Source organism: Saccopteryx leptura, chromosome 1 (genome assembly GCF_036850995.1).
Source record: "Saccopteryx leptura isolate mSacLep1 chromosome 1, mSacLep1_pri_phased_curated, whole genome shotgun sequence".
Classification (NCBI taxonomy): Eukaryota; Metazoa; Chordata; class Mammalia; order Chiroptera; family Emballonuridae; genus Saccopteryx; species Saccopteryx leptura.
In genome coordinates, this window is record NC_089503.1 from 122269451 (window position 1) to 122288502 (window position 19052).

At 43.8% G+C, this 19052-nt stretch overlaps 1 protein-coding gene across 10 annotated transcripts in view; it reads right to left on the minus strand.

The window, feature by feature from the left end:
- TRIO (trio Rho guanine nucleotide exchange factor) overlaps positions 1-19052 on the minus strand; it is a 339734-nt gene that overhangs the window by 182357 nt on the left and 138325 nt on the right. For all 10 annotated transcript variants that reach the window (XM_066374347.1, XM_066374307.1, XM_066374298.1 and 7 more), the window contains 3 exons: positions 18391-18513; positions 14257-14448; positions 5125-5256 (listed from right to left, as the gene is read on the minus strand). In XM_066374347.1, the coding sequence (XP_066230444.1) occupies positions 5125-5256; positions 14257-14448; positions 18391-18513 (447 nt within the window). The remainder of the gene's footprint in view (positions 1-5124; positions 5257-14256; positions 14449-18390; positions 18514-19052) is intronic.

Below are 19052 nucleotides of genomic sequence, written 5' to 3' on the forward strand. Positions count from 1 at the left end.
AGGTTAAACCTGTCTGAACAGTGCTACACTAAGAAGCTCCCACCAATAACACAGGCCACGACCTTCTGAAAAGTTTGGTATTGGCCCATGCCTCGCGGAGGCCGCCTACTAGACGGAAGGTAGCAGCCTTGTCCTCAGAGCTCCTGACTCCCCTCTGAGATGGTCCTCTCCCTAGACAAAGCTTATAGAGGTACATCCTATTTCTTTCAGGTTTTAGGTTTCTTACTCAAAACCAGGTCAATCTAACTGCTGGACTCTGACACCGCTACCTGTGATTTTCAGAAAGGAAAGACCAAAACAAGACTGAAACCAGAAACTGCTGGGGTAGCCCCGTTAGTAAGTCAGACGTATGCAGGGGACACATGTGTTCTGTAGATTTCACTTGAGCTTGACCTTTTTTGTTCCTATATGTCAAGCCCTTGCAAGGCCTCAGATGGAGTGTTTGGGGAAGGAGAGAGGCTGCCGTGTGGTCTGTTGGCTCTGACACTGTGCCAAATGCTGACCCCAGCACCTGCTCATCTACAGCAGTGCCGGAATGTAACGACGGCTTCGTGGACCTTACTTTGTAGCAAGGCAGATGAGCTCCACGCACATCCCAGATACATGATGTTAGTTAAAGTTTACTATCCAGATGACTCATTTTACTGTTTTTCTCCCATGCTAATACCACAAATCACGCCCCCTTATCCAGGGCCTTAAAAAAGGTGCTCGACCAGCTCTGCAGGCAGCAAATCAGCTATTTCCAGGAAGCCCTGCTGAAGTGTGCAGTAAGTCAGCGTATTTGTCGAGAAAAATTGAGGCAGAAATGAAATCTTGGAGCCACACTGGATTGGTGTGGGCCAAACACAACAGGGCACTTCACTTTTCTCCTTCAAGAATAGCAGTGCATGGCGGCAGCGGCCAGGACCTGCAGCAGGTGTGTGGTCACAGTCCTGACCTCCCAATTCAAATTTGTGATGTTTAAGGTGTATAGGATGGCATGAGCACACTGAGATAACATCACCGATATGAATTTAGTTTGTGGAGAAAGTAGTTGATGAGTTTGCTTGCTTAAAATGTTAGAAGTAACCACACTGTATGCTGTTTCTAAAACTATAGCTTGGCCCAGACATTCATATTGCTTCACTCTCCTGCGATCAACTACATCAGACAACAAGAGCCCCAAACCTGGCAAGCTGGAGCAAGCGAATGTTTACGAGGCACAGATATGCTCCTGCTGCTAACACACAAACAGGAACAACATTGGACAGGTCTAATTAAAACACAGAAAAGCAGGTGTTTGTGTCTTGGAAAAAAGTGGTGGGACGGTTTCCCACTGCAAACTTGTATCATCAGGGACTAGAATCGACAAACACTGTCTAAAGAGAAAAACTGTGGGATGGAAGGAAGGGAGAAGAGAAGGGAAAAAGGACGAGCAAGCCTTGCACGTAAACCCCCACTCATCCGCGGCCCTGCATTCATAGCAGGCTTGTCTGTGGGATGCATGTCTCCGAGCAGCCTGACCGCCAAGCTTCAGAGCAGGGGAAGGACCGCCTGTGTGTGTGGTCTGTAAAGCATCAGTACCGGTCACTGAATCTCTAAGGGAACCATTGAAAATAGAGATTCATGGGGGGTGGGAGGGTATGAGAAGCTGCACTTTTAACCAGCACACCCAGTTAGAAAACCACTGATTGAGGGTAGAAAAAAAACCACTTAAAAAACACGAGCAGTCCTTCCTTTCCATCTTTCCTCCCCTCCTCTCCCAGCACGGAGAAAATGGTGCAGGGTCCGAGGCAGTGCGCGGGGTGGAGGTGCCCAGCTTTCTAAGGAAGTGGGCGGGTGGCAGGGGGAGGGTCAGGTTCAGAGAGGCCAGGCAGAGAGGTTGGGAGATTGAGCAAATACACTAATTAAACAAATGAGTTAATATACTGAGCATAAAGGGAGCCAGTTTCATTGCTGTCTGAGAAGGAATGTATAAACAGAATGGGGGAAGCTGGAAAGAACCCTGAGGTACAGGATTAGAAAGGGAAGCACCAGTGAGAACATATGCAGTTTTCAAATGGAATACACAGAGACAGCAAGAGTTTCAGACGTACATGGATGGATGATGGGTGGATGAACCCCGTCACAGGTGTTTCCTGACCCTGTCTGCTCAAAGGTCATAGACGCACTGACACCCCAAAGCAAACAAGCCCTCTCAAGCACCCAGATCTTAGTTTGTAAATACCACACAACAGCACAAGGAACCAGAGCTTCTTGGTGAGATGGTTGATCTCAGGGATGAGGCAGGTAAAGGACAAGATGAGTCTGGGAACATCTTGTTATGCTAGACAGTTATGCTCAAATAATAATGACATATCCAAAAAAACCAGATAAACAAACACAGAAAGGGAACTCCTGCTGGCCAACTGTGGACAGTTTAGGCATCAAAAGAGAGTGCTGGAATATAACCCATTGAATACAGAAAGATTTTGTAAATTCATACTGCAATAATGAATGAATGAAGCTCTTCCTTGTGGTAGAAAGGGCCACCTAATAAACAGACGGGATGATGAAAATAAGTGCCACTCATCTGACAGCCATCACAGTGGTAACTGACGTGGGTGGGAACCACCAGCAGAGGCTAAGGCCACGAGGAGAAGATGAACAGACACTGTGTTATATCAGTGTATCTTGTCACAAAATGCTAACAACACACTTTCCAATGGTGATCTTACACTGGAGAAACCTTGCAGACACCAACCTTACCAAAAGGTCAAGGTTAACATCACCAGTTACAGAATGGGTCTGTACCCTGTTACCCTCCTAGAACAATCCAGTCAGTCTATGAGGAAAACTGAATGGGCAGGGAGACTGAGGATCATTCTACGGAACAAGAGGTCTGTTTTCTCTAAGACTGTCAGACATAAGATAGAGAAAGACTAGAGAATGTTCCACTATGAAGGAGACATATCCACTATTGCAACGCATGCTGTTGGATGGCCTACTGGGCCGAGCAAGAGAAAGACAGAGATGCAGGTGGAGCAGTGGGAAACATGAATGGGTCTGTAGGTAGGATGGTCGAGTAGTAGCAGTGTTGATGGATGATTAGAGAGAGGTAGGGCAGGAGAGGGTGAGCCAATGTAGAATATTCAAAATTGGGCAATCTGGGTCCAGGGAGTATGGGAGCTCATTTGTTCTGTTCTAACACTTCTATAGCTTGAAACTATTTCAAATTTTAAATAATTTAAAAGGCAAAAAGAAAATGCATTCTGTTCCACTGAAAGTCTTTCCACTCATCCAGTTCAAATTACTGTGTCCTTCGGTGTTCAGCTCAGTTGCAAACAAGTTCTTAGACTAAAAATTGTGCTTTAGGACCCCAGCCTAGAAAGTTGTTCACTTGCCATCAAATAGTACCATCAAATTTAAAATCGAATGAATCTGCTGTCAAGATGCCCCATTTTCATAGACTGCAGTGGTAACAGTGAGAAAATTCTGTACTCTGCTAGAAGTACCCAGGGCCATAGGCCGACTGGACCGGCCGGCTGGGCCAGAGCATCACATGGTCAAGTCACGTTGACTAAGTCAGTCCTACAGGCAAAGACATCAGTAGCCCAGCTCCTGTTGACCCGCTTGTGCGTGGGTGTTCAATCCCACAGCGGCCGGGAAACCTACCACTGAAGTCAAAAAGCCGCTCTGGGAATGTCCTTAGTAAGCAATTAGTGAAGGCCTCATGACATAGTGGGTGACAAGGTCGTCCACTTTCCTCATTACTGGTCTAAATCAAGGGCGGCACAGATATGGTACACCTGGGGAAAAAACTTAACGCTTTTAAACCCACAAAATCTTCATTAATCAGAGTGTAGTTTACAATTACAGACCTGTTCAATTTTCATTTTCACTATAAAAAAGGCTATCATTTATATAGTTCCTAATAAACTAGATAATCAAACTAGCTAATAAACACTGGATGCCAAATTAAGAAGCAAAATACAGAGGTGACTATTTTTGAATTTCAGGGACAACATAAGATAGTGCTAAAAGATAAAGGAATCCTGTTAGGCAAACGGGTAGCTGAGAAACAAACATGTAGCGATCAGCTTCCATGGGAAGGAGGTTTGACCACATTCCAAAGCAAGTGTCATACACAGTGCATCAGACATCTGTTTAGTTCACCCTTGGGCACTCGGGGGTCAGGAGACCAGACCCAAGGGCACAAGAGCGACAGCTGCCTGGGGGAGCAGGCAGGGCTGGACGACAGAGCAAAGGGCCAGTTTCTTCCCCACAACCTTCACGGTGGCTGCGGCTCTGGCTCACAGCAGGGAAGAAATGGAGCCAAAGATTTGCTAAAGTTCTGCTCTGTGCCCGGCCCTCTGCCAGTGGGCTGTGAGTGTTTTCTCACTGAAGTCTCCAGTAATCTTCCACATTAGCACAGTTTCAAAGATGCTCATCATTCAGGGAGAGTGGAGAAGGCCCTGCCAAAGGCAAGCATGCACTGATTCCTACCCACTCCCCACTGACCTCCAGGAATTTAACGGGTGCTAGAAAGGCAGGCAGGCAGGCCTGAGGGGCCAGATGGCCAAGACGTGGACATCCCTGCACTTAGCATGTGATATGACACAGAGACCGCTGAGAACACGGAGCTGGCCTGCCTGGTCTCATCTTCCAGCACCACCTCCCACAGCTCTTGACCTGGCACAAGTCGCTTCATTGCCAAGCCTCAGTTTCCTCATTTGTCACAGCGGGGTCAATGGCAGTATATGCCCCAGAGTTGTGAGCGCTAAAGCAGTGATCACCTAAAGCTCTACAACAAAGCCTGGCACTGAACACCCACACACAAGCGGGTCAACGGGTGGCTGAAAATAGAACAGGGTAATTAAGTAATTTACCTTAAAATAATAAAGAAAACACCACACTGAGATTTCTAAAATGGCAAGTAGCTATACATAGTTGAAGAAAATGGTGTGTGCTTTGCAATCCAGAATGTGAGGCTACATCTGGTTTGCTTCTTTTCTAGAAAGTTCACTCAGGAAGACTACATGGAGCTTGAGTAGACTGAATAGCGTACAAAGACGTATTTTCTAAAACATGCAGAGAAGATTCAGCTTTCGTGCTATGACGCAAAAATAATGTTGCTTCGCAACTGAAGCAGAACTGACCACTTACCTCAGAATAGGCCAGGGTGATGTGCTCATATATTCCCTGATGATGATGGATGGCGTCCTCCAGGTCCTGCAGCTCGGAGGGAAGGTCCACTTCACCGCAGGCTTTGCACCACGAGTCCACGTTGCTCATATACTTGGAAGGTTGAAAACAAAAAAGATATTGTCTACTGATGGCAATGTATAGTGAGAAGTGGCTATTTCTTAATGTAGTTTTAAAATAAGGAGAGTTGAGACGTTCTAAGAACATAGCAGGGTTGAATCTCCATCTCCAATGGCTTTCCTATGAGTTCTCAAACTGGATTCCTGGACTCCAGCCAAGTTTAGGTTCCGGTAGAATTGGGGCTGGGCCCAGGAACCTACTTTTGAAATGATGACCTCAAATGACTCTGGGGCCCACGTCTAAAGTGCACCTGGGGCAGCTCTGCCCTGCACAGTCTGTTTTGGGCATCCTGGGCAATTTTTCCACTCCATTTCTAACTGCCCTGACCTGTTAGGCAGGGCAAGACAACAAGGTGCAATTCTCCAGGAGCTGTAGTTCAGCCTTCCTGCTTCTTCTTATACTAAATTGCTAATGGTTTCACTTCTGTATATATCTGTCCAATTTTCCCAACACTATTTATTGAATAGACTGTCTTTATCCACCTTCTTAAACCATTTACAAGAATAAACTCAAAATGGACTAAGGACTTAAATGTAAGATTTGAAACTATAAAACTCCAAGAAGAAAACATAGGCAGTAAAATTTCTGACAGTTCTCTTAGCATATTTTTTTCTGCTATATCTCCTTGGATAAAGGAAATAAAAGAAAAAATAAACAAATGGGATTACATCAAACTAAAAAGTTTTTGCACACTAAAGAAAACCATCAGCAAAACAAAAAAGATACCCTACTAAATTGGAAAAGATATTCACCAAAGATATATTCAATTAGGAGCTACTATCCAAAATTTATAAAGAACTCATACAACTCAACAGCAAAAAGAAAAAAAGGGCAGAGGAACCTGAATAGACACTTCTCCAAAGAAGACCTATCGATGGCTAATGTTCAGCATCACTAGTCATCAGAAAAATGCACATTCAAACTACAACGAGATATCACCTCACACTTGTCAGATATAGCTACCATCAATAAATCAACAAACAACAAGTAGTGGAGAAAAGGGAAATCTCATGCACTATTGGTGAAAATGCAGCCACTGTGGAAAGTAGTGTAGAGGCTTCTCAAAAAATTAAAAATGGAACCGTCTTATAACCCAGTCATTCCATTTCTGGGAATATATCCAAAGAAACCCAAAACATAAATTGAAAAAACTATAGGCACCCCTATGTTCACTGCAGTGTTATTTACAGTAACCAAGATCTGGAAGCAGCCCAAGTGATAGCCCCATCAACAGAAGAGTAGATAAAAAAAGATGTGGTACATAAAGAATGAGGCAAAAGTAGGTTTACTGTTGTTTGTACAGAAAGTAACACAACTAATAAATAATAATATGAATAAACTCTGTTTTGCATGCCCCACCCTGTATATACAAGGGAATATTAACTTGGCCACAAAAAGAATGAAATCTTACCATTTGCAACAGTATGTATGAACCAAGAGGGTATAAGGGTATTATGCTCAGTGAAATAAGTCAGTCAGGCAAACACCATATGATTTCACTTATAAATGGAATCTAAAGAACAAAATAAATGAACAAACAAAATTGAAACAGACTCATAGACACAGAGAACAGACTGACGGCTGCCAGAGGGCAGAGCGGCTGGGAGACTGGGTGAAAGGTGAAGGGATTAAGAAGTACAAATCGGCAGTTAGGAAGTCGTGGGGATGTGAGTACAGCACAAGGAGTATAGTCAGTGGTATTGTAATAACTATGTGTGGTGCCAGGTGGGTACTTGAAATATCATGAGGAACACTTGTAAAGTATATGATTGTCTAACGACCATGCTAACCACTTGAAACTAATTCAAAATAATATTGAATGTAAGCTGTAATTAAAAAATAAAATAAAAATGCTAATGGTAAAGTATCTGAAATCATTTACTTAACATTAGGAAGAGCAAGGGGTCCATTTTTCTACCTTTTCAAAAGCAAATACACACAGGATTAAAAAAGACCAATGAAGGCTCCCTAACTCCTGGCTGTGTCCCCTGAACCGAAGGGTAGGCCGAAGCGGGCAGCGTCCCCGGGCCTTCCCCACTCCGAATGCAGAGAGCAGAAGTGTGAGCCACAGGCTGCAGGGCCAGCCTGCTCAGCCCATTCCTGTCTCTCCTCAGTCCTCCCCTGCCCCCACAACCCCGGGGCTTCATCAATAGCTGAGAAACCACGGCCAAATTTCCTCGGGAGAGCCAATCAGCATTCATCGCGTTAAGTGTCAAAGGCAAGCAGCAGAAGGCCCAATTAAGGATGTTAATTCAATTAAGCCAAATAGACATGGACACATTTCCCTGGGTTTCACCTCTTTTATTCCAGCTCTTGGCTGTCTTTCCGCCTACCAGGGAATGCAGAGGACAACTATTTAACGGGGTAACTGACCCGCCACACAGGAAGGGTGTTATGATTCTCTAAAAATATATATGAAAACACTCTCCCAAGTATTTAGGACATTTTTAGAAACTTAAAATAGATAAGATGTCCAAATAAGAATTGTTTATAAAAATCCCTTTATTATTAAATCAGAAAAAAAATACTTGTATGCAAATCTTAGGGCTTGAAACCAATTCGCATGGCATTGTCATCTGATAGCATGTGGTTTCTGGTGGCTTAAACCAGTACACACATGGGAATATCCTCATTACACTCTATATGGTGCCCGCCTACCATCCACACAGCAAGGAAAGTAGCAATAAAATTACTTTCCACCTTGCCCCCTCCGTATATATACAGGTATGACTAATTAGGCATATGTTTAAATATTTCTGGGGTGAGGGGTTTTATAAATACCAATTAGATCAGGCTGAATGATTCTAACTAGTCTTGATCTCTGTTTCACTTTCTCCTCTTTGATTATTGCGTTTAACACCAATTATTAAATTAGTTTAAACCTTTTCAGTTTATGAATTGACTAAGATTAACCATCACCATTAATAAATCATCAGGTCAAGTCAGTCATTAATTGCTCCTGCATCTTGGTCACTACAAAATGCCCAAAACAGAGTTACAATGTATTCTTAACAGGCTAAAATGCTTCTGATATAGCAAAGTAAAATTTTAGTTACAGAATACTTCACAATAAGCAGAAGTGTCAGATTAACATATTAGTGTATCAAAATCACTATTAAAACATTCAACTCCAGTTTCTGAAGCAACCAATAAAGAGAAACATTTAAGAGGATTTGTATGTGTCTGTAGTAAAAGTAGTTTACTTATAATTTCTTAACCTATCCTGAGAGGGTATTTTGATTATACATATCTGAAAAAAATGTAGCCAGGTTCTAAATATATAGGAAAGGGCGGCTTGCCATGTGGAAACCTTGTGGAATGATTTTGCATATCTAAACTCGCTCGGTTAAATATCCCAGTGACAGAAATAAACCTGGCCATGGTTTGGCAGAGACTGTTGAGAAAGTACAATTTCTGTCTTTTATTTATGAGATGGCGACCCTAGATTCCAAGGGGCGAGCCCTGGCCCTGAACGCCTTCTGAGGCTGATCACCCATAGGATCTGAACCCAGATGACATGAGAGCAGCAATCCTATTCAGAGAGCCAAGAAAGAGGGTGTGAACAGGTCTTCCACAAAGAAAAAGTATTCTGAGGTCAAGATCTGTGTTCAAGTTCAACAGGTACCTACAGAATAGAATCTTTCATAAATTTGTAAAATGATAATGTACATTATGCCTATGGGGGTGGGGAGGCTGGTATGTTGTTTAAAAACTTCTCTGACCACTCTGTTACACCCCCCCCCCCCAAATACACACACATCCCTATTACCACCTTGACAAATACAGTTGGGACAGTAACACTGGCGGAACCTGTCTCACACAGAGCCTAACACTTCATAAAGGACAACAGAAGTGGCTGCCGGACCCCAGTGGGATCAGAGCAGCCAGTTCAGTGTCTGATGTTTGAAATGCTCAGAGGCCATAATACACGAACATCGAACATCCAGCATCTGGCTGCGCTGCGGGTGAATACAGGAGCATGCAAGGGATTAAACTACTTTCCCTGAATTCAAATCAGGAGCCAGCTTCAGAAGTGGGGATCCTGATGCTTAGCAGAATGGTGACTAGTTACACATGTGGCCGAACAGAAGATGAAGGGCGTCTGGGTCGGCCGGTGTGTAAAACCAAGGCAAGCAGAGGAGGGAAGGGTGAGTAATAGATAAGCTTTAGGTGGAGCTTGGATCATTCATGAGCAGATTGATTTTCGCAAGAATTTATTCCACTAATTTCCATCTGCTGAGCAAGCAAGGGCTCCGATGTGGGAGCAGCTCAGCTCTCTGGGCTGCTCTGCCTCCACCACCAGCCTCGCCCCACCGCCTCTCACCCCACCCCCGTGATGGCCAGGCAGCTGAGCACAGCTGGATAGCCCCGTTTAGGAGACAAGAAACAGAAACTTTTTAAAATGTCAAGCTTTAAAATAATATTTGAATGCTTAATTTATACTAGTTTTCTTCCCTTTGGAAAAATTAGGACTGGATGAATTTTATACACCTATGTAAAATATACATGACTTCAAACATTCAAGTTCTTTTCTTCCTTACCTCTAATTCCTTAATTTTCTATTTTGATTTGTAGAAAACATTACCTTACATTTTATTTCATCATTTCTACTCCTCGAGTCTCAATCAGCACACTCCCTCTTCCTGGTGCCCCTAAGGGAGATGGGCATCCACCTCCTCTGCCCAGGAAAATTTAAGGCCTAACGGGGCACCTTCCACTGTGAGCACAGCTTGCCGGCCCCGGCAGCGCGCTGGGCAGATGGGTTCCATCCGAAGTGAAATAGGCCAGTGATTACTCTACCTTACACCTGGTAACTTTTCATGAATACATTTTATTATATGTAAATATGTATTTGTTTATTCCAATTCTTTCTATTCCATAAAAATTCTGTTTTTGAGATTTACTATAAGTCAAGAACGAGGCCTATGCTTTTAATAAAGTAAAACAACATCACTGTGGGAACAATTAGATATGTATCATGTGCCTTAGAAATTCAACAGGGAATACTGAAGTATTATTTTCCTCTAATTTCAACCCAGACTTATGACAGAATTAGCCAGACAAAATGTCATGTTTACAGGAAATGTTACTTCTATAACCTTTATGAAAGTGAATATTAACATAAGTGCTTGTTCTTGCTATAACGTCAAGAACTAAAAGATTTTCACAGACCCAATGAAAGGCCACGCTTTGAGACCATGAGCAAATCACTTCCCCAGACAGAATACAAGGCCAGTGCCACCAGCCCCATTTATTTCACCGGCCTAATTTAAAGATGAAATGAGATTTGTATTAAAGAGCTGTAAATTTTAAAGAACCATGCAAATACTGGTTGATACTTTATTTTTGACTATTATCAAATTAGAGGCCCTTACAGCCATAGCTAAACTCAGGTGACTAGAGGTGCGGTTCACTCTGAAGGTGAACCTCTGTCAACACTAACAGAACTTCCTGCAGCGACGGAAGAGGGATCAGTGCTAAGTAGCCATGAACCCCCTGTGCTATTGAGCATCTAAAATTTGGAAACTGTGACAAGGAAGTGAATTTTAATTTAATTCTCTGTTTAGATTATTTTATTAAATATCTTACTGAACTTGAAGGAACCTCAGTGCCACACGTGCTGACTGGCTAGCGACCATACTGGACAGTGAACTCTAGATCATATTTTTTTAATAGTAACAGTGGGAGATTTTTCTTTTCTTTTTTTTTTTAAATGAATTTTTTTTATTTTAATTTTATTTTATTTTTTCATTTTAGAGAGGAGAGAGGGAGAGAGAGAGAGGGAGAGAGAGACAGGGGGGAGGAGCTGGAAGCATCAACTCCCATATGTGCCTTGACCAGGCAAGCCCAGGGTTTCGAACCGGCGACCTCAGCATTTCCAGGTCGATGCTTTATCCACTACACCACCACAGGTCAGGCCCAACAGTGGGAGATTTTAAGGTGTAGTAAAATCAAGTCATTTTATTTATTTATGTTGCAACATTATAATTCTAATAACATTTGCTATGGGAGCTTCTTAATACCAAGGGGCTGTCCCGTGGCTATACCACATGAGCAAAAAAGGGAAGGCTGGAGCCCTCCACACCGCCTGCTGGTGAAACTGCTGACATAACGGTCACGTCTCCATACTGACAAGCAGACATTCTGACCCTGCACAACTTTCACTTGAGAGGAGATCATGAAAGAGAAAGAATGGCCTGGACAGCTTTGAAAAGCAGAACACCTACAAAACCTCAAGATTCATGTGTAGGAAACCACGTGCAAATATTAACACCCAGGCACCAGAACGTACAGAGACAGAGGAGTGGGGCGGGCGCACACGCCCTTCGTGGCAGCGGAGCCCTGGTCTGGAAAACTGCTTCCTTTCGTCAGACCACTAATACTGGGGCCACATACTCGAGCCCTATATCCTCCTAATAAGATGCAAACTCTTCAAGAGAATCCTGGATGGTTTTAAATTAGTGGCTATAATGGACACCTAACTTAAGATATCCAAGTTTCTGGTCCTTTCCCTACCGAGGTTATTAAAATAGCTTAAGGATAACTGGAAGGCAACAAGAAGGAACAGCGCTGGCCTGGTCCTGTGACTGCTCTCCTGGGGAGAGGAGACTGTGTAGTAAATGTGATCTGCAAGGCTCTTTCTTACTTTTACTGGCATTTTTACTTGAGGGTAAGGAAACACTTTCTGAAGACATCCTAATGTCCCCTGGGCAGGCTTCACTGCCTCCATAAAGGTCCAACAAAGATGCTGGGCCTCTTCCTCAGCAGGCCACTCTGAACCTAAGCTTAGATCTGGCTCCTTCTCTGGCCACGCGATCTGAACAGAGACCCCCAAGCACTATGTCATTACACAGAATGACAAGAAATTCTGCTCAACAATGTATTCATCCAGCTTAGTTTCCTTCAAATCCATAACTTACAGCCACTCATTTATCCAAATAAAAAACACTCCAGACTCTTCCAACTTAGCTGCAAGGGTGAAATTTTTAACAATAAAACATTGTGCAGGAAAATGCCCCTGGCACTGGCATTTCTAGATTATTTTCAGGCAGGTCAGAGCAGCAATTAATCTTCTGGGTAATCCTGCCATGTTTAGGAAAGAGATTCTCCCTATGTGTTATTATGCTTCAGATTATCTGCCATCCACCCAAGCAGCTTGCGGTGCTTCAAATTTATTCACAGCATCTTGACATACCTCTCTGGGGGCCCACTACCCATTTACATCCCACCCCAGTTCCAGGGGGTCACTGTACCCCGTGCTTGGTTACCAACCCAGCTGACACATGGGCGGGCAGCACCTGGCTCAGCTGCCTACTCACAATAATTCACACTGAACAAGGCACCATCACTTTGCACAATGACAAGGACCCGAGCAGGTCACGGAGTCCTGTAGTCAGTGCTATTTTATCCTGAAGAGGGTTCCTATTATTTTAAAAGAGCTGTTATTGTGTGTGGTCTTTTATTTACCCTTTATAATAAAACTAGTAAAATGGTTAGTAAGCAGAAAAATCTCACTCCTGAAACCTGAAAGTCCCTTTTCCCAGCTTAGCTTTTACATGAGGCAATTAAAGTTTTTTCTCTTTATATTCTACTCAGTTTCCTCTCTTGCTTCACACTTTAAAGGTTTCTAGAGTTGAGATCATTATTAATAAGTGTCTTGTGCAACATTCTAGCTGCCTTGCCCAAAGCCCAGGCAAGTTGGGGCCTCTGTCTTACCTTTAATGACTTCACTCCTCAACAGAGACTGCTTCTGATTAAAGACATACTATTTTCTTCTTAGAAGCATCAGTACAAACCCCTATGAATATAGTTTTCTCCCAAAAAGCTCTACCAGTATCTTTTCTTTAAAACAAGGCAACCATTTGCCTCTTCCACATATGTCTTCCCAGAGGCTAAAAGTTCCTGTGTTCTTTGCCAACATCCTGAAACGGAATCTCACTTCCAGCACACCTTCCACACCGACGTCACAGGGATGAGCACATCACTTTCCTCTTGCTTTTTTCTCCCTTTTGCTGTGTTTGTTTAAGCTAGTTTGTTTGGGGAAAGGACTGTGGAGGTGTGGGGAGCATTACGGGCATACATTACCCATTACCTCTTAAGTAAGGTATTTGATCGGCACATGAGCCAAGGAAGCCGATGTGTCAGAATCCACACGAATCATTTAATAGTTGTGAAAGGCACTGAAAGTGCCCAAAGGCCACTTTCGCCCCAGTGCCTGATGGCAGAGTCTGCCTATTGCTTGGGGGCTAAACAGCTGGATCTGCCCCTTCCACCCTCATCTGCACCAGGGTGTGGGTGCACCCCAGTCCTGGGCTACGGAAAGTGCTGGAGTGGGGGGACATTCTGATAATAATGTTCCCGGATAGAAGTGATGGGTGAAGACATTTGCTGGGCGCCGTGGCTGAGGGCCTGGTGCTGGGAGCTATGGCATATGTCCTGTGACCATGACGGCAACGTCCCAGGGGAGCAGACCCCAGCCCTGGCATAGTCATCCTTATACTCTGTCATTTCTTATTTTGAGAAGAAAGCAAAAGCTTGATATCTAAATCTGATAGTCAGGCATTCTGTGATTATTTCCTGCCAAAGCATATCCTACTTAGAATCCTGCAGTGGTAATAACAAGGAGAATGGGGAGCAGGGGGAGGGGGAGGGTGGAGAGGGGTGAAAAACAGCAGCTCCAATTACTAGTACTCACTGTGTAACAGGCACTATGCAAGGTACCTAATGTGAATTATCTCATTTACAAGATAAAACACTCCTCTCAAGAAGAGAATTTACTTCCACTTTACAAATGGGAAAACTAAGGAACAGGGAGGTTAAATCCCTTTCCTAAGGTTGCACAGCAAGTAGGCTGTCTGACTTCGGAGCTCAGGCTGCTAAGTGCCACCCCAAAGTCCTGCAAGGATCTGGCACAGGGACGAAGGGTACTGGAGGTAGCAGCGTTCCGGCCACCACCTCATGACAGGCACTGACCTTTTCAGCCTTCTGGTGGAAGATGGAGGACATGTCCAGCAAGGTGCTGCGCTCGTCCAGCGCCGCAGCGAACGCCTTCCACTCCTGCTCCAGCTGGTTGGCGATCTGCTTGATCTGCTGAGAGGCGTAGTGGCCGGACTCCACCAAGCGATTGGCCACTGACATGATTCGGTTTATGTTGACATACACGTTCTAAGGAGGGGGCAGAAAAAGAAGACTGCTTAGGGGAAGGCAAACAAGAGGCTTCTTTTAAAACACATGGACAGCATTTTCTGAAATACAGCCGATTCAATTAAAAGTGATCATCTTCTTAACAGCAGAATCACCTGCTATGCTTATTTGCTATCTGGATTTCCATAAGCTCTAAGTGGCTTCCATTTCTGTTTGTAAGACTGCAAAATTATAAATCAACTAGCTGAAAGGTACACTGTTAGGCCCAAAGCACAAATGTGTGCACACAAACACATGTATACTATTACTCACTTTTTGGCTTCTAATCCTGAAAAGAGTCCAGATGGCAAGCCTACCGACAAGCAGTCACCCAGAACTGCAGGAACCCAACATTTCAGTTTCTGACCAGAACCCAGAAACCACTAAATATGTACTTAGCAACCCAAGGCTATTTGTGTGAAAACAAGCTCTCCTTTCTACATAAACCCAAGTCATCTTTTTGATGCCAGCTGAAAATATTCTGTAAATGGGTCCCATTTCTCTCAGGACTATGAGTTGGAGCACAGAACAACACTGTGTTCAAATTTTAAATCAAGCTTTTCTACTCTGTTGAAATTCCTATCTTCAGGTCCACTTGTTTACTGCAAAAATAAGGAAGAAAAGCTTTAAAAAAAAACCCTGCATTTTTAGCAAAACAAGTTCTCGCTATGGTATTCCACATTCCTTCCTCTGGTCACCTCGCTATTCCTTTCCACATTCAATCTTCTTTAAGGGTCATACTACAACCTAGGCTAGGGTGGGCATACACACCTTCATCAAAGCCCAGACTGTTGTTCTTCATGCAGTTTGGACTTTGTGATGCATCAGAACATTGCGGCTCTCCATGGGTCCCCCAAAATCAAAGACATAATTTTGGCTCCTCCCAACCTTGCCCCTGTATCTTAATACCTTCCCTGTCCACACTCCTCTACATTTTTTCTTCCTTCTTCCCATCCCACACAGGCTTTTGGGCCAGTCTCCTATTGCCTCGCACACAGACCTCTGCAAGAGCCTCATGGCTGTGCTTGACTGGTGGCGGCACAGTGGATAGTGTCAACCTTCGATGCTGAGGACCCAGGTTCAAAACCCCAAGGTCACTGGCTTGAGCATGGACTCATCCGGCTTGAGTGCAGGGTTGCTGGCATGTCTATGATCCCATGGTTGCTGGTTGAAGCCCAAGGTCACTGGCCTGAGCAAGGGGTCACTGACTCTGCTGGAGCTCCCTGGTCAGGCACGTATGAGAAGCAATCACTGAACCACTAAAGTGACAAAACTATGAGTTGATGATGTGCCTCTCTCCCTTCCTCTTTCCCTCTCTCTCAAGTTGTTACCTTGTCTGTAGCCCACCCAAGTTAAATGCCCTAAAGAATTCACCTGCCCCTTCTTTCCCCATACCTTCTTTTAATCATCTTTTTCTACATTTCTAACCTAGAGCTAAACTAGGTGGAGTCACCCAGATCTGGGATCAGAGAGCCACGGGCTCCAGCCTCTGAGACACTTTTCTGGGCTCCATCTGCAGCTAGCAGCAGCTAACAGATGGCCGGTTGTGGAGAGTGCCGGGGAGAGAAGAGACTGTGTGAGGTTGTGACAGCCGTGCCGGCATGCTCACTGGGGAAATGGCCTCACTGGCTCATGTGACATTAATGATCTAACCAGTGTCCTTTAGGTCAAAAGCAAGGCCTCCCTTTCTCATATGCTTGCTCTCTCTCTAGGGACAGGTAACTACATGTGTTAATTTTTGCTTTCTCTGTAACTTTAAAGAGGAAAATCAACCCAAAAGCTCTGTAAGGGGCAGTTCAAGGCAATGCCCTGTTAAAATCCAGACAAGAGCTGTCCACTCAGGTGGCTTACTGTGGGACCCACTGAGGGTATCACTGCCCCCAGAGTCCATGACCATTTCTTGCATTACTTTTATATCCTCAGACAGATTGTTCTCACAGACAGTAGGGTACCAGTCTGAGTCTAAGACCTATCCCATATCGCCATTACTCTGGCACAAGTCCCTACACTAAAAGTACTGACACCTCCATTCTTACCATCCTTCCTTTTAAAATGTCTGTGATAGCACAATGAGCATACTTGTTGGCATTTCGGTAATATGCCTTCTTTAAAGATTGTCAGCTTGGCGTATTGATATTTAGTATTCTTATTTCCTTTTTCAAAAGTATTGAAAACACTGTGGATAATACAAGAAAGGACTGAGGTTAACAGGCCCTTGTTGTGCATAAATCAGATGGAGGCTAAGGGTCGCGGAGCTGTTGAGAGTGAGGGGTGGGGCAGGCCAAGAACACCCCCCCCCCCCGCAGCCATCACCCAGCACACACAGCACTTCCACATGCTTTCAATTAACACTTTAACTTAGAAAAGTAACACAAGTGTACTGTAAAAAATCAGAAAACATACTGAGACCTAATGAATAAACCCCATACTTTTAAAAGTTTCTTACTTGTTTCAAAAGTATTCCTAATTAAATTGATAAATTCACCAATAGTAACCATTTATCAAGTACTTACTATGTGTTCAGCACTAGGCTTAACGTTTTACATATGCAAAGAAAATAAAATAATGAGACAACATGGAAGGTAGATAGTAACCCCACTTTACAAATTAGGAAACTGAGGCTCAGAGAGTTAAGTAGCCCGCCCAAGGTCACATGGTACGTAGAAGAGTCAGAACTAAAAATCTTTGTTTTCATAATCCATGCTCCTGTCTTCCACAGTGCTCCCTGTTCTGTTGGTTCCTGTATCTGTCACTAAGAATGCCAAAACATATCGAAATAGTTCTAGTTTGTAAAGCATATGATAGCATGAACTGAATTTGCCTTTCACCACTAGGTGAGGTTTCAGAGTATTTTGAAAAATTGATAAGAATTTTGGGGAAGCTGCCCAAAATTCTTAAGCCGCCCCCAAAGGCAAACATTTCAGCCTAGGTTTCATAATTTACACCAAAAATTCTCTAGGACAGATAGCAAATGTTCTGATGGTGTCTATTACAAAAATTTTATTGCTAAGTTTTATCTTTGAAACTACCTAAGTTAGAGCACGTAGTTGACCAAACTTAAATTAAATGGCATCTTCCTGAAGTTAAGCCAAAACCCCATCTAGTCACTCCCTCAACACTCTGCAGCAAATAAGGCCTTAGAGTGATTAATTCTTACAGGGTTGGCCAAAGTCCAAACCCAAACTCCTCGTCCTTGAAGAGGTAATTTCTAGAAACTTACTTGTCTACAGAAGCAACCACATATCCAGTAGAACAACACATTGCGTTTTAGTTATATTAACTGCAAAACTATTAACATAGGTGCTATTTGAAATTAACTGTTTTTGTTTGTTTTTGCAATGCAGCTTGACTGCAACCCTGTCTGATTTCAACACACCAAAGGTGTCAAGTGCATCAAACTCAACAGGACCTGGAGAGTCCAGGCAGGGTCGACACCCAGACCCCAGTTCTTCAGTTCACCTTGGGAGGAAATCTCCTGTTTGAGGAGAACTGGGGTATGCCCGTGAGGTAAGAAGTAGGCTGGTTAATGTCTTCGTCTTCGGGAACAGCCGGCACATTGACAGGGTCTGTTCAGGGGACTCCCAAGGCCTCCAGGGAGCTGTGCTGGAGTCCCTGCAGGCTCCTGAGATGCAGAGCACAGGAACCAGCATCAAAATCATTCATGTCAAACTCACCGCGCAACTGGTTCATGTTTCCCTGGTTTGTTTGCTTGTTTTCACGTCTGTTTGTGGGAACTGAAAACAAGCTACTCAGACACTCTGATAGCAAGAACTTCCCACACTTGGAGGTCACTGCGACCACCAAATCAGTATTCTGAAGATGCCATTGCCCCCCAGAATGTGCCGGGACGGGAGCTGTGTAAATGCTTCCCATGTGCTAACACACTTTCACACACAGGACACAGCTCTTCTGACAGCCTCTTACCATACAGTTCATGGCGAAGTGGTTGTGCTGTGTCTGAAGCTCCATGGCGTGAGGGTGGCTGGTCCCAATCTCAGTGTAGCTGTTCAGAAACAGGCCCTTGTTGTGTGTGATCCAGTCAAACATCTGTCGGAACAAAAAAGACTACCTGGAATCACCCTAGAAAGAGAAATGACTGACAGAAACCCAGTAACAGGGCCAAATACAGAAAAAGAAACATCTTTCCCCTGGTCACCTCTTAGACATCTGGGCCCAGAAAATTCTTGACTTCTCAGGAGTCAGCACAGTTCTGAACTTGCAGGATCTATAGGAAAATCTTACCTAATGGGTTCCTTCAACGATGAGGAATTAAGGAGCAAAGGTGTTCAAATCCCCCAGGCTAATTAAGAACTCTAGTCATTTGACCCTTAACCCAGCCCCCCTGATCAACTGAACTGCTTAATGGGCCATACTACCCTTCGATTAAAGACCTGTCAGGTAAAATTAGGGATTTGTGGTCTCTGGGTGGGTTCTACTACGTCCTCAAATTACTAATAGCAATGACAAGGACCAAAAGATAATGTTATTTAATGCAAGAAGTATAAAAGAATCTGGGCGAATGAAACAACAGAATTTATCGTGGGGAAAAAAAAGATTGGGAAAAAATTTAACAAAGACATCTCTCA